General features: G+C 36.2%; 1 protein-coding gene across 7 annotated transcripts in view; it reads left to right on the top strand.

The window, feature by feature from the left end:
- ARB2A (ARB2 cotranscriptional regulator A) overlaps positions 1 to 15,027 on the top strand; it is a 391,787-nt gene that overhangs the window by 213,454 nt on the left and 163,306 nt on the right. For all 7 annotated transcript variants that reach the window (XM_061152012.1, XM_061152013.1, XM_061152008.1 and 4 more), the window contains one exon: positions 3,118 to 3,237. In XM_061152012.1, coding sequence (XP_061007995.1) covers positions 3,118 to 3,237 — 120 coding nt within the window. The remainder of the gene's footprint in view (positions 1 to 3,117; positions 3,238 to 15,027) is intronic.

Here is a 15,027-nt window from a genome sequence, read left to right as displayed (position 1 = left end):
AGGACATCTTTTTTGGGTGTTAGTTTTAAAAGGTCTTGTAGGTCTTCATAGAACCATTCAACTCAGCTTCTTCAGCATTACTGGTCAGGGCATAGACTTGGATGACTGTGATATAGAATGGTTTGCCTTGGAAATGAATGGAGATCATGCTGTCACTTTTGAGATTGTACCCAATTACTGCATTTTGGACTCTTGTTGACTATGAGGGTTTCTCCATTTCTTCTAAGGGATTCTTGCCCACAGTAGTAGATATAATGGTCATCTGAGTTAAATTCACCCATTCCAGTCCATTTTATTTCACTGATTCCTAAAATGTCAATGTTCACTCTTGCCACCTCCTATTTGACCACTTCCAATTTGCCTTGATTCATGGACCTAACATTCCAGGTTCCTGTGTGATAATTGTTCTTTATGGCATTGGACTTTACTTCCATCACCAGTTAAACCCACAGCTGGGCATTGTTTTTGCTTTGTTTTAAGGCCAGAAGTGCCTACAGAGACTTCCTTCCAGTTGTTGTTGTTGTTGAGTCACCAAGTTGTGTCCAACTCACCCCGTGGAGTGGGGCACACCTGGCCTCCCTGCCCCTCACCGTCTCCCAGAGTCTTCCCAAGTTCATGTCCATTGTATCGGAAATGCTATCCAACCATCTCATCCTCTGTCACCCTCTTCTCCTGCTTTCAATCTTTCCCAGCTTCAGGATCTTTTCCAGTGAATCAGCTCGTCGCATCAGGTGGCCAAAATATTGGAGCTTCAGCTTCAGCATCCGTCTTTCCAATGAGTATTCAGGGCTAATTTCCTTTAAGGTTGACTGGTTTGATCTCCTTGCTGTCCACGGAACTCTCAAGCACCACAGTTCAAAAGCATCTGTTGTTCAACGCTCTGACTTCTTTATTGTCCAGCGCTCACAACTATATGTGACTACTGGAAGACCATAGCCTTAACTCTATGGACCTTTGTCAGTAAAGCAGTGTCTTTGCTTTTTAACACACTGTCTAGGTTTGTTATAGCTTTCCTGCCAAGAAGCAATTGTATTCTAATTTCATGACTGCAGGCACCATCCACAGTGATTTTAGAGCCCAAGAAGAAGAAATTTGTCACTGTTTCCACCCTTTCCCCTTCTGTTAGCCATGAAGTGATGGGGCCAGATGCAATTATGTTAGTTTGAGTTCTGAAGACACGTAGGAATTATGCACGTGAAGGTGATGGGTTAAGCAAAGGCAGAGCATATGGGTCACTTTCCAAACAAAATAATAACAAAAGCAGCCCAGAAATAAGAAAGGTATGGCACAATTAGCATATTACAGGACGTTCCCTGCGGTTGGAACACAGAGTGTTCTTTCTGTTCTCTCGTGGGGAGAAAGGGTATCTTTTAGATCATCGTATTTTGCACATAGATTTCGAGGCAGAAGCCATATCCTGTAAGGCCTTAGTGTCATTCTGAGTTTGAACTTGGTCCTGAGGATAATGAAAAGACTTCGGAGAATTCTAAGCAATGAGTGAGCAAATGGCGACATGTCTGTATTAGCATCTTTTGAAAGGTTGTTCTCACTACAGTTAGGAGAGGGTGTTTAAACGGGTCGTACCCTCTAGGATAATCCTAGAGTCAGCGAAGCTGGACTGGCGATTGTTGTAGTCATCCATTTGTGAAAGGATGAGCTTGGGCTCAGCCAGAGGAAATGGGAATGGAGAGAAGTGTGGCTTTAAGAGAAGGTTGGGGACAGAAACAAAAGGTTTTTAATTCCTGATTTTATGTGAAGTTTGAGAGAGAGAAATAGATGATGCTTAGATTTCAGTGGGAGGTGGGGAGCAAAGATAGCGACACAGATTTAGAGAGGATATTTTTAACAAAGTGTTGAATTGGTTGAGCTTGAAGTATCTGTGGGGCATTCATAAGGAAATGACCTTGGGTCTGGAGCTCTGGAGAGAAATCTAGGGTGGAGATAGACATGGGGAATAATAGCTTTTATGGAGCAAGTGAAAGCATTCATTGGGACCCTAATATAATATTTTAAAATTTCTGAGATGGAAAAGGTGAATCAATGTGTTCATCATCTAGTATTATGACATTCTTAGGGAATCAGTCTTTGGTGTTAAAGCATCCCAAGAATTTTTCTTACACAATATTTTCATGATGTCTTAGTTTTATTGGTTTGTATTTTTTTTAGCTCTTTGTTTACCACTTTATCTGAATTTTAGGTTTAACCACAAGTTGTGTTTGCTATAGAAGTAAACACAATAAAGTGAAGTAATTGTAGAACTTTTGAAATTAAAGCAACATTCATATATTTATTGGATTTGCCTGGTGGCTCAGATGGTAAAGAATCTGCCTGCCATGCAGGAGACCCAGGTTCAATCCTTGGGTTGGGAACATCCCCTGGATGACGGCATGGCAACCCACTCCAACGTTCTTGCCTGGATAATCCCCACGGACAGAGGAACATGCTGCAGTCCATGGGGTCACAGAGTCAGACAGGACTGAGCGACTAAAGCACACCAGAAACTTCAGAGAAATATAAAAAGTCCCAGGTTTCTACGTTCAGAAATCTTCCCAGTTCTGGAAATAAAATATATATGGAAAATTATTTCAGGAAAAGTGTTTTTAACAATGTCAGTTGAAAATATTTGTTGTTAATTTTCTCCTTATTTTCAATTTACAGAAGTACCTAAAATTTTAAAAATCAAATAATTTAGATGTATGTATGCTCTAAATATTTTCAGATATAAATACAGAAACGCATCTGATATTTCTTAGTGTTACACTGCCTTAAAAGATCACTATAACTTTATGCCGTGCAATTCTAATGTAGTTAGATCTATTTTAATATCTCAGATAAACCCAGAATGAGCCATTTCCCTTCAAAATGTGCCTATTTTAAATATTTTCTTTCAGAAGCTTAGAGTAGCACTTAAGTTTAGCAGTAATTTACTAATAGCTTAATATTAATTTATTCCCTAATTTGAATTTCCATTGTTGTCCTTTCGTATTGTTATTGTTTGGAATGAGCTATCACTATCATATTTCTTATGCTGCATAAGCAAGCATATAATTTAATTTTTGATTACTATGATAATAATTAGATGCAGTATGTAATACATGATGTTTGTTTTACTTATAGGAAAATGGCTCTCCTGAAGAACATGCAGTCTATGTGTGGGACCATTTCATAGCCCAGTCTGCAGCTGAGAAGGTATTTTTTGTTGCTCACAGCTATGGAGGACTTGCTTTTGTCGAACTGGTAAGTGCACAGTTAACTCTTGTTTTTAATTTCCAGACTCCTTACAGATATATCGCCTTCACTCCCAAATCCTAGGTATGGTTACTTGGAATTGTTTTATAAAGGATTAAGTATTTGGTGAAATGAATTTCATGTTGTTGAAAAGTGTACTTTTATTGTGCAGAGCTTTCCAGTGCCAGTCAGACAACTTTTTGCCTGTTTCTTATTTACATTTCACTTTTTAATTTCTATATTATAGCTCCACTTTCCATATATTTTATATTTGTGATTCCTGTTTACTTGTACATCATTGAAGCACTATTATTTGTAAAGTGTTTTAAAATTTCTAGAGACTGTAGAAATCTGACTGTACTATCTCTATAAATTAGTACTTGATCAAAATCCATATAATTAGTATTAAAACTATCAGAAAGATTCCGTTAATCTACTGTTAAGTGCAACTCCATGCTTGGTCATAAAAATCTCTGCGTTTCAAAATAATCCAATTCTTGCAGTTAAGATATGTGTACATAATAGAAAAATTATCAAGATTTCTGAATTTGGTGTCTCTTCTACCACACTATTGCAGTGATCGCACTTTGTGCAGGTATGAATGATTAGTGAGGTATGTCAGTCCTAAAAATGTGCTGCGTGTTCATTGCCCCTTATGTCACAGGAAAGGACCATTGCCGTAATAAAATGATTTGTCTGATAAAGTGCATTTGATAATTTTAAATCCATATAGCCTAAAGTGGACATTAAAAGCCAGCATAGCATTGGTTGTCTAATTTTGAATGTTTCTAAACTTTGCCATGTATTGCTCTTCATCGTGGAGATTATATTTCCATGGTCTTTTCAACTTCCCCACGCCTTACTGCTTACCTACATGACTTAGATATAAAAATAGTGGTGACACCTGAGAATACTTTAGCTGACCTAAATTTACAAATACTGTGCTCTCTTAAGATCTATAAATAACTTAAATCATTCATTTTTTAAATTGATTTCATGTTTAGAAATTTTATTGAAGTGCTTTTAATTCTGCTGAATTTCTTTACTACAAAATGGGTATCTTAGGATCACTCTCTAACATACGAGTTATGATGTCCTTGTAAAATGTGAACGTTGGTTTTCAAATAGTTCTTTTAACCATTCAGATATATATAAATGCATTTATAGCTGATATATATGTACCTTATGTTTTCTTCCTGTAAGTCATTAAATTACATAAGACATGACATTTCATGACTTTATAGAATAGCTTCGAATATGTCTGAAGGCCTGCAAGACTGTTCAAATTTAAAACTTCCATGAAACATGCATTTTCCTGATTTTACCTTAAGACAATTAACATCAAATCTGAACATCAGATTTGGAATTTAAGTGAATTTTGGACAGTTTTAAAAATGAACTTAAGATGCCAGAGTAACAGATGACCTGTGTGTCAGTCTTATTTTGCCTGTCCTTCTTGTCACACACTGGTGGATATTTCTGCACTTTTGTTCCACTTTAATATAAAGCACACAGATGTTTCAGAACAAGACTTGACTTCTGACCTTGAGGCTATTAGGGTCAGGGTCCTCAGGGCCTGTGAAATTATCACAAGCTGAGCTAAAGTTTTTCTCCATCACAGGAAGTAACTAGTAAGTAAGAAGTTAAAAAGGAGCTTTGTCAGAGAGACAAGATGGTCTCAGTAAGGGTCAGCTTCTGTAGTCTGCTATCTCTGCAGGAGGTGCATGCATGGGAGGAGGAATATAATATAACCACTGGCACATCGCATATCTGTCAGGCAACACCAGGACTGAGAAGTCTATTTAATGTAATATACCTTGTTTAGGTTTTAAAATATTAATGGTGATTATCTCAGCCTCAGATATTTGCTACTTTTTGTCAAATAACTTTGATGGGGTATGCAAAGAAGGTGTATAGATGGTGGAAGCTAAAGAAAAAGTAGTTTGTAACTTACTGAAAAGAATTCCTCTAAACAAATAACTTAGTTTTACATAAATTTTTGACAAAGCTTGATTAATACATTTAAGGCCATTGTGTTTCTACTTAATTTCAAGAACTTTTGAAAGATAGCGTTGATATTACACAAAAAATTGAAATATGTTTAAACCTTTTGTTTTTGCCTAAAGCTGAATCACATTCTTTCCTGGTCTCCCTGTTATTCTTAGAAGAAAACTCATGGTATTTAAAATGTTGACAAATATTCAGCCTCTCAGTATTTTCCAACATAAATGTATTATATGAAATTATTTTACCGTGATTGAAATATTTAATATTAACTTTACAAAAAAGTTAATTGTGAACATCTTAAATTATGGTTTAGTTTTTTGTTTCAGTAGTACATTTTACACATTAGACAGTAAATCGTTTGGATTTCAGTAGAGTTTAATTTTGTAAAAAAAATTATCATAAAATTGTATCCCTGATTCAAGACTCTATACACACACACATACACACATGCATACACCCCCCTTATGGATGAAATGGCCCTAGTTTGTAGCATCACGTTTGAATGCATGGAGATTGTTTTCCTACCATCCTCATTCAAGTTCACATTCTTTCTTGGATCATGAATTTTAAGAAAATTTCTTTTAAATATGAACTGTGTGGCTAGTACAGTTTTAACATTACATGTAATTACTTTTAGTGCTTATTGTTTGAATAATAGTTACTAGTCAGGACCTGTGCTAAAATATATCTTGTCATTTATTAAATTAAATTCTGTGTAATAGAGTTTAAAATTAAAGGTACAAAAAAATTAAAGGTACTACTAATAGATATCTGAAAAATTACTTTTAAATATAAAGTACAAAATAGTTGTAGAGCTTTCATATTTTGCTAATTGTTTTTCAAAACTGAGAACGTAATTTATCATTATACCCTATCTTGAAGTGCAGAATTCACCTGAAGAATCCAGGAGGTAGTTAAGAGATTCGTTTTCAAAACCAGTGTCCATTTTATGTAGTAAATAGTAACAGTGAAAAAAATAATTCTAAAAATATGCTTTTTGCTTCCTTTATTCCCATCATATGGTAACATCTCAAGTTTCTAATTCTCTAAACTTTCTGCAATCCTAGTAAAAATAGATATTGATAAGACAGCTCTGGTAGCAATCCTAGCATTCAGTCTTTAAAGTAAAAGGGAAGGACTATTTATTTCATGAATTGATAATTTTAAAGATAACGTGTCTCTCATATGTTATTTTTTCTGTGTATTTAAAATAACACTAATAAACAGCAATAACATACAAAGTTAGTCTTATTAAATCCTCATTGTCAAAGCCTTCAATTTCTAATAAATTTTGTTTTATATGTCATAGATAGAAATAGTAGTCATAATCAACAGTTTACCAAATTCTTTTAGAAAAACATCTACAACTAATGCAGCTTACATTTGCCTTGTATTAGTTTTTGAAAGTTTAAACTCGTTTGTTAGATATAAAGTGTCATTAAAAAACTGCTAGTTTTTAAGCTTTGTCATCCCTTTCACCAGCCACTTTGTGAAGTGATTGCATTGCTTCCATACTCAGTCATTTCAGAGTATGTTGCTCTTGTCTTTGCAGATAATGGTTAGTTTGACAAAATCAGGCCAGCTTAAATTTTTCTTTTATTTGGAAATGAGTCAGCTTCCTTGTCAGTGCCCAGTTTCAAATTTTAACTCACCTTCCCTGTTTGCAGTGCTCTATACATCAATTTGCATTCAGATTTCTTTCTTAGTCAAAGTGAAATCATTGATATTTTTATAGAACACATTAAATAATTTTAGCAAATGTATTTCATTAGCTTATTGCATCCTCTCAGTTGATATAAAATTAGTATTTTTCTTATTGCTTTTATTTCCTTTTCCACATCATTAGTGGTATGTTCACAACCACCATTAAAAGCATCTCTTAGAAATGTGTGAAAACTGCTCCTTTTTAAAATGTATCTCTACCCACTTTTGATTTTGGTTTCTCCATGCTTGTCAGCACTTGATTGGCACCTCACTTGCATGTGAATTAAGGAATGAAGGGAACTCTATTTTCCTGCCATTGTTCCATGCTGGGCTCTCTAGCCTCTAGGCAGCCTGAGCTGACCTTCAGCAGCTGATGGAGGACTATTTTTTGGACTTACTTGTGTGCAGACACTCAACCTCAGTCTACTCTTAAGAGTTGATCTTTTAAAATTGCCTAGAGCATAATTTGGATTTACACTGAAAATAAAAAGGAACAGGACTAAAAGAATTAGTTTTTGCCTTTAGTGACATGCAGTTAACTATGACTTTAAAGAAGCATCATTTATATTCTATCTACAAAGAACAAAGTAAATGGATATAGGTAGCATATCTGCTTAATGTGATCAATGGGAATACCTAAAATATGGGCTGCTCGGAATCAAGAATTGAGCAGAGGTAGAATACAGGTTTATAAACAAAGAAAAATTGAGCCATTAGAGTGTCAAAACAATTCAGGCCAAAAACACTTCTTTAAAACCTTTAAACTTTAAAATGTAAATAATTCAGTAAAAATAAATTGCCATTTGTAATATAACTTGAATTTCTGCATTGACTAACTGCATGATACCAGTAGCATGTTAATGCATGGGATGATTACAACTTGTGTATGGGATCTCTATCTCATTTCTCTAGTTGTTTCATGTGAAAACAATTTAGTTTTTCTATTTTTGTAGGCACCTTGGAGAGAAACCAGAGATTATATTGTTTTTGCCTCCTGTATTCAATTTTGTTTAATTCTTTGCATATAGTATAGATACTGTCTTTTAATTGACTGTTGATGACAGTAATGTTAGGAGTTAGTTGCAAGAGTCTAAGTAAAGATCCAGGGAAAGGCTTTATGAACGTAGATGACTAGTAAGGGAGAAGCACACATCAGATGTTAAGGAAACAAATTCTCCATGACTTAAAGTCATTGGATCTGGAAAGCTGAATGAAGACAAAGAGGGTGTAATATCTTTCCCGGTACACACCTCCAGAAGTATGTTGAAGTGGATGTGAAGGGAATTGAAGCACAATAAATAACAAGTAATGAACAGTGATTATGCACATATGTAGATACTGGGGAGAATATTTTTATATGCTGGATATTTAATAATTATGGCTAATAGAATAAATGAGATACCAAAGGAGAGAGTTTCATATGCAGATGTGATTTGTTAAGCTTCACAGTAGTTACCTCTGTGTTGAGGTTCGATTTGTTTTACCTTCTACTCAAATGATTTTTAATACGTATTAGGAGGTCTAACTGTTTGAAAGAATGGCTCCATTTGTTAATTTTTGTATTAACTGTTCTCCTTTTGTCCCATATCTAACCAACCAATACATTTTGTCAGGTTTATTTTTTTCTCTCTGAAATATTGATCATGTCTTTTCCTCTATGTGCCTGTTGTTATTAATTCATCATTTCACAGCAGTATCACGGCACTCATACCCATTTCTCTACTGGCTCTCTTTTCTCTCCATTCCATCCTGTATACCACATCATGGTTGATATTATTTAAACCCCTTTTTACCGAACCATTCCAGAATCATAGAAAGAAAGAAAGTGAAGTCGCTCAGTCGTGTCTGACTCTGTGCAACCGCATGGACTGTAGCCTACTAGGCTCCTCTGTCCATGGGATTCTCCAGGCAGGTAAACTGGAGTGCGTTGCCATTCCCTTTTCCAGGGGATCTTCCCGACCCAGGGATCAAAAACCCAGGTCTCCCACTTTGCAGGTGGACGCTTTACTGTCTGAGCCACCAGGGAAGCCCTCCAGAATCATTGGTTCCCTATTGTCTCTTGCCTCATCTATCCTCTCCGTCACTTTAACACCTTCTGTGCAATCGGATTATCTCTTTCCAGCTGTATTTTTCCCAATAGCAACTTTCAGTTCTAGTCTAATTTCTTATCACTACCATCGTTTCATCTCTCTGTGCCTCTACCCCGGGCCTGCAAGTTCAGTGTAGTGGAAGAACACGAAACTTGAATGAAGATGACCTAGATTTGATTACTAGTTCCGATGCCTGCAAATTATAAGTTGGGTAAGATCCTTTATGTGTGTCCTTCTCTGTAGGTAGCCACTTTATATAAGCAGAGTTTGAGGGTTAAATTACAAAATTCCTGGTCGCTGCTGCTGCTGCTGCTGCCAAGTCGCTTCAGTCGTGTCCGACTCTCTGCAACCCCATCCCTGGGATTCTCCAGGCAATAACACTGGAGTGGGTTGCCATTTCCTTCTCCAATGCATGAAAGTGAAAAGGGAAAGTGAAGCCACTCAGTCGTGTCCAACTCTTAGTGACACCAAGGACTGCAGCCTAGCAGGCTGCTCTGTCCATGGGATTTTCCAGGCAAGAACTGGAGTGGGCTGCCATTGTCTTCTCCGAAATTCCTGGTTATTAGGAATTAAATCATTGTTTATTAAGCATGAGTATAAAGGACCCTAGTATATGCTTATTCTTTTTTGCTAATGCCATTTCCCCCTCCCAGGTGAAAGAATTTTCCTCCTTACCAGATTTTTCATAAAGTATTCTCAATTAACCACCCTTTTTTCTATAATATTTGTATCTTTTGCAATTTAATCGTTACTAATTAGTTTTGTTTTTAAATTATCTTTGATCTCTAAATCTTGCCCAAATCATCTGGAAACAGCTTGAAAATAAAGAGCCTAACATAGCTTTTATTCCCCCCATCACATGTTTGGGAACAACATATAACAACATGTGAAGTCTTGAATACCTGCACAGTTAATTGACTATTTTATAGAGTTTAACCCTTAACAATAACTCTCTTACCAATTAAACTTATTCATTCTTTCTACCCTCCATTTGAATATTGGTTAATGTGGGAATTCTGCCTAATCAGTTCTTTCACGTTAAACAACATTACCCCCTTTTGTTCCTGGAGTTTCTTATACAGTTTCCTCTCTGCTGGTGTACCCAAACCACAGGTTGACCAAAAAAGGCTGCCTCTCTGTGACTCATTCTTCAAAGTATAGTCTTCTCAATCAAAAAGAAAAGTTATTAAACTAAGTTATCGTCTTTGTTGTTGTTGCTTAGTTGCTAAATCATTTCTGACTTTTTGCAGCCCCATGGACTTTAGTAACCTGCCAGATTCCTCTGTCCATGGGATTTTTCCAGGCAAGAATACTGGAGTGGGTTGCCATTTCCTTCCCCAGGAGATCTTCCTGACCCAGGGATCAAACCTGCGTCTGCTGCACTGGCAGGCAAATTCTTTCTGTCTTCTCATAATAGTATAAGGCAGTGTCTGAAATAAGTCTGGGATACTGTCTACTTTATCCTCAATCGTGAGTCTAACATTACTTTTTATTTAGTGATTAGCTTACTTTTGCTTATTTCCATATTTAACTTTTTAAAAATTTTCAGATACAATCTCATATCTGTATTGAGACATAATTGAGATTTACTGAGGTTGACTGAGATATAATTCACATACCAAAAAATTCATTTTTAAAGTATACAGTTCAGCAGTTTATACCATCACTATGTAATTTTTAGAACATTTTGTCACCCCAAAAGAAATTCCATACTCATTAGCCATCACTCACATACTTAAAATCCCACCAGCAATATGGGAGGGTTCCAGTTTCTCCATCCCTCCTAACACTCATATATTGTCTGTCCTTTTTATTTTTGCAGTACTAGTTTTTTTGGGGTGAAATTGTATCTTGCAGCTTTTATTTGCTTTTCTCTATGACTTATGACTTTGAGCATCTTTTTGATGTGGTATTGGCCATTTTTATGTTTTTTTTTTTTTTGAGAAATGGTCAGTTAAAACATTTTGTCCATTTTTAAATTATGTTGTCATTTTACTGTTGAGTCAGAAGAGTTCTTTATATATACTGGATACATGATTCCAGTGGATATCAGGTACATGAATTGAAATATTTTCTCCCATTGTGTGGGTTTTATTTTCAATTTCTTAATGATGACCTTTGAAGTACAGAAGTGTTTTATTCTGATGAAGTCTAATTTATCTAGTTTTTGTTTTTGTCACTTGAATTAGTTTTTTTTCATTGTGTGAAGTAGAAGTCCAGCATAATCCTTTTGGAACTTCCCTGGCAACTCAGTAAAGAATCCTCCTGTCAATGCAGGAGACCTGAGTTTGATCTCACTCCAGTATTCTGGAGAATTCCATGGACAGAGGAGCCTGGCAGAGTGTAGTCCATGCCGTCCCAAAGAACCAGACATGACTGAGTGACTAACATTTTCACTATTCTAAGTGAAATTTTTTTTTCAAATTTTATTTTTAGATTGTTTATTGCTAGTAAATAGAAACACAACTCATTTTTGTGTCTTCATCTTGTATCCTACAACCTTACTGAATTCATTTATTAATTCTAATAGTGTGTGTGTGTGTGCGTGTGTGTGTGAGTGTGTGAGTGAATTCCTTAGGGTTTTCTATGTTCAAGATCATATAACCTGTGAATGAAAATAGCTTTACTTCTTCCTTTAAAATTTAGATGTTTGTTTGTTTTTTGCCTAATTGGCCTGACCAGTATCGTGATATATAGAAGTAAATAGAGTGGGCATCCTTTTGCTACTGATCTTAAGGGGAAATCTTTTTTTTCATCATTAAGTATGATGTTACTTGTGATTACTTCCATCCTTGATAGATCATTTCCACTAAGGACTGAATGTGCTCCTTAATATTTCTCAGTCACAACAAGATCAGGTTGTTCAGAATGCAGCAATGGAGAAAATTTTCACTAATCTTTGTAGACTCTTTTTGTACAGTACAGGATCCTTATTACCCCATCAGAATTACCTTTGGAGGAGGTTTTTCAATATCCGTGTAGATGGACTGCATCCAGGTCTTCCTGCCCTGTATCTGTGACACTCAGAGATTGGGCATTGTATTGCTCCGTTCAACAAAGGCTGCCAGGAAATCACCGTCTGCTAAAATCAGTACAATAACATGTTGAGGAGAACCCAGAAAAACTGACATATTAATTTGTTGGATTAAGTCTTTCTGTAAGAAACATTTCTTTTTCCATTGGTTTTATAAAAGATCTTAATGAGAGATTTTGTATTTTACTGCAGAGATGAGAGCATGATTGACTATTGTAAGTCTTTTATAAGAGGGATTATAGAAAGACACATTTCACTTAATAATGGAGCTGTTTTTACTATTGTTATAGCCTTATGATGATCACTCAATGTAAGCACTCCCCCCTATGAGATTCCCAACCACAGTGACACCTCTGATTTGACACCATAAATTGAAATGAGCTCTTAGAAGAAAAAAATTTTCAAATCAAAACCATTTAACATCTATCTTAGAAGTTAGATGTCAATTTTTATTGAATAATTTATTCAGATTAACACAGGCAAGTCAAGTAGACTCAGACTTGAAGCATACTAGATTAATGTTAGAGTAAAGCTTGAGAGAACAGGATGGAAGCCGGCTGTGGACGAAGGCTCATTACTGGAGTTCACGATGGGTTCAAGAAGAGCTAGTTCAGCTGGAGAACTTAGATTTGCAGGGAGTAGCAGTTGAACCATCACTAGGTAGGGATCTGTAGAGCAGGGTGAGCACAGATTTGAATCAGGAGGCATAATCTGGCTGCTGCTGCTGCTGAGTCGCTCAGTCGTGTCCGACTCTGTGCGACCCCGTAGACGGCAGCCCACCAGGCTCCCCCGTCCCTGGGGTTCTCCAGGCAAGAACACTGGAGTGGGTTACCATTGCCTTCTCCATATCTGGTTGCAGGGAACTGAAAATCAAGGCATTGGATGATAACTGAGCAAACAGAATGTCGTCGTTGGTTCTAAGACTACCTCTTCTCCACAACCAAACTCCACCTCTTTGCCTTATAGGGAATGAAGAAAAAAAAAAGGTGATTCAACATTGGGAAAAGAATGAATAAAGCAACCAAAGTTTAAGACTTCAACCATTGGCTGCGGATTTAGAAATGGGGTCTTTTCTTGAGAAAGAAAGAGGGTCTAGTAGTCAGAAAAATCAAGACAATGAAATGATGAATCAAGGCGGCAGTTCAGTTTATATAACTTAAGTCAGAATGAAATCAAGTAAAATATTTCATTCTAAGTTCATGTGGATACCTAGGACTTATCCTTGGTAGACTGGTTGTCAGGTTTCTGTGGCTATAAAAGAGATGGGGTGGGAAGAGGTACATTTTTCCTGCTTTTAGGCTGTGAGATGATCACACTGTGGGTCTAAAGCTTTCTTTGGGTCCTAGGAAACAAAGTGATACTACTCCTGTAAGCTCCTGTGATCTTAACTTTTAGAGTTGGGACTTTTAACATATTTATTAAAAATTATATGAATATATATAATTTTTTATCACTTCATATTTTCTGTTGTAAGCTTTCCACACTTTTTCATTGAATGAATTTAGATCCCAATAAAGCCCCGCACCTCTGAAGTTTGACTTTATAAAAGTTATTTATTGGAGTTAAGATTGAATATTATGCCCTCAAAATAAGAAATGGTTCAGAGAACTATCACAGGTATTCATTTATTCAGTCGAAATCCCACTCTGTGCAAGTCCTGGGGGAACAGATTAGCACCCATGATCCCTAGCTTCAAGAAAGTTATATTCTAAGTGCGTGTGTGCATGCGTGCGTGCTCAGTCATCTCCGATTCTCTGCTGCTCTGTGGACTGTCGCCTCCAGGCTCCTCTGTCTGTGTGATTTTTCAAGCAAGGATACTGGAGTGGGTTGCCATTTCCTCCTCAAGGGGGTCTTCCCGACCCAGGGATCGAACCCGTGATTCCTGTATTGACAGGCAAATTCTTCACCACTGCACCACCTGGGAAGCCCTAAATTCTAATTAGGAAACACAATTAAACAAAGAGAATAGTATCGTAAGATAATTGTGAGGTGAAATTTTAGCCAAGAGGTTGTTGTGTTAACTTCCCCAATACAAAGACCCATGGAGTAAATTTGTCTTAAATAAGAATTGTTTCTGTTCATAAAGTGATAAGCTCTTTTTGCCAGAAAATAAAAGGTCTATAATGCTTTTTTACCTTTGTCTCCTGTAAACCCAGAGCTGTGGTTAATTTTCCATTTTATTACTTACTCTCAGCCTTAATCTCTCAGTGTCTTAATTTATACTTATCTTTTGCTTTAAGTCACCTCAGAATCCTTTTCTTAATTAATGGCAGAGGATAAATAACAAATCCTCTGTCTTCTCTGGTTCTTACTCTGCTGCCTAGCCCAGCTGAACCTGTAATAATGCTCAGTAAATTGTTTTTGATCCTAGATTTATATATAGATAAGTTGTCAGAAGCAGATTTCAGATGGTGTAGTGTTGGGTCGGAAGAAAGAGGTATCTGGGCATTTGTAGAGAGCCACACGATAGAGCAAAGCAAGGTGGATGGGAGAACAGAGCTGCCCAGCAAGGACATTGAGAGTGAGTGTGCTTCAGTGTCTAGGAGGTACAGTTGTGACCCTAAAGTTTTGGACACTTAGGCCATTAATGAAAATTGATCAGTGAATGTAGAAAATCAAGTAAGAAGATATTAAAATCTCAAATCAAGAGAAGTAGCCAAATTTAACCCTAACCCCAAACTTCATTTTCTGTGATTAAATTGAACAAGTTAAATCTCATATCCTCTAGGAATTAGTCGGCACATTTATATATTTATTAGTGTATTCAGAGTTCTTCCTAGTTTTCCATACCTTATTTGAATTTATCTCATAAGTTTATGAAAGAGCATTAGAATACAATAAAATTGTTAATTAATATTACAGTGACAATTTAATAATTGAGTCAAATGATTAAAAAGTGTCCTAACATCTAATAGGCCTAGCTTATGTCTAAATACCCATAAATCTTGATATCTAACTTCTAAG

The sequence above is a fragment of the Dama dama genome, chromosome 9 (assembly GCF_033118175.1).
Source record: "Dama dama isolate Ldn47 chromosome 9, ASM3311817v1, whole genome shotgun sequence".
Taxonomy (NCBI): Eukaryota; Metazoa; Chordata; class Mammalia; order Artiodactyla; family Cervidae; genus Dama; species Dama dama.
Note: the sequence above shows the minus strand (reverse complement) of the source record. Positions and strands in the feature narration are given on the sequence as shown.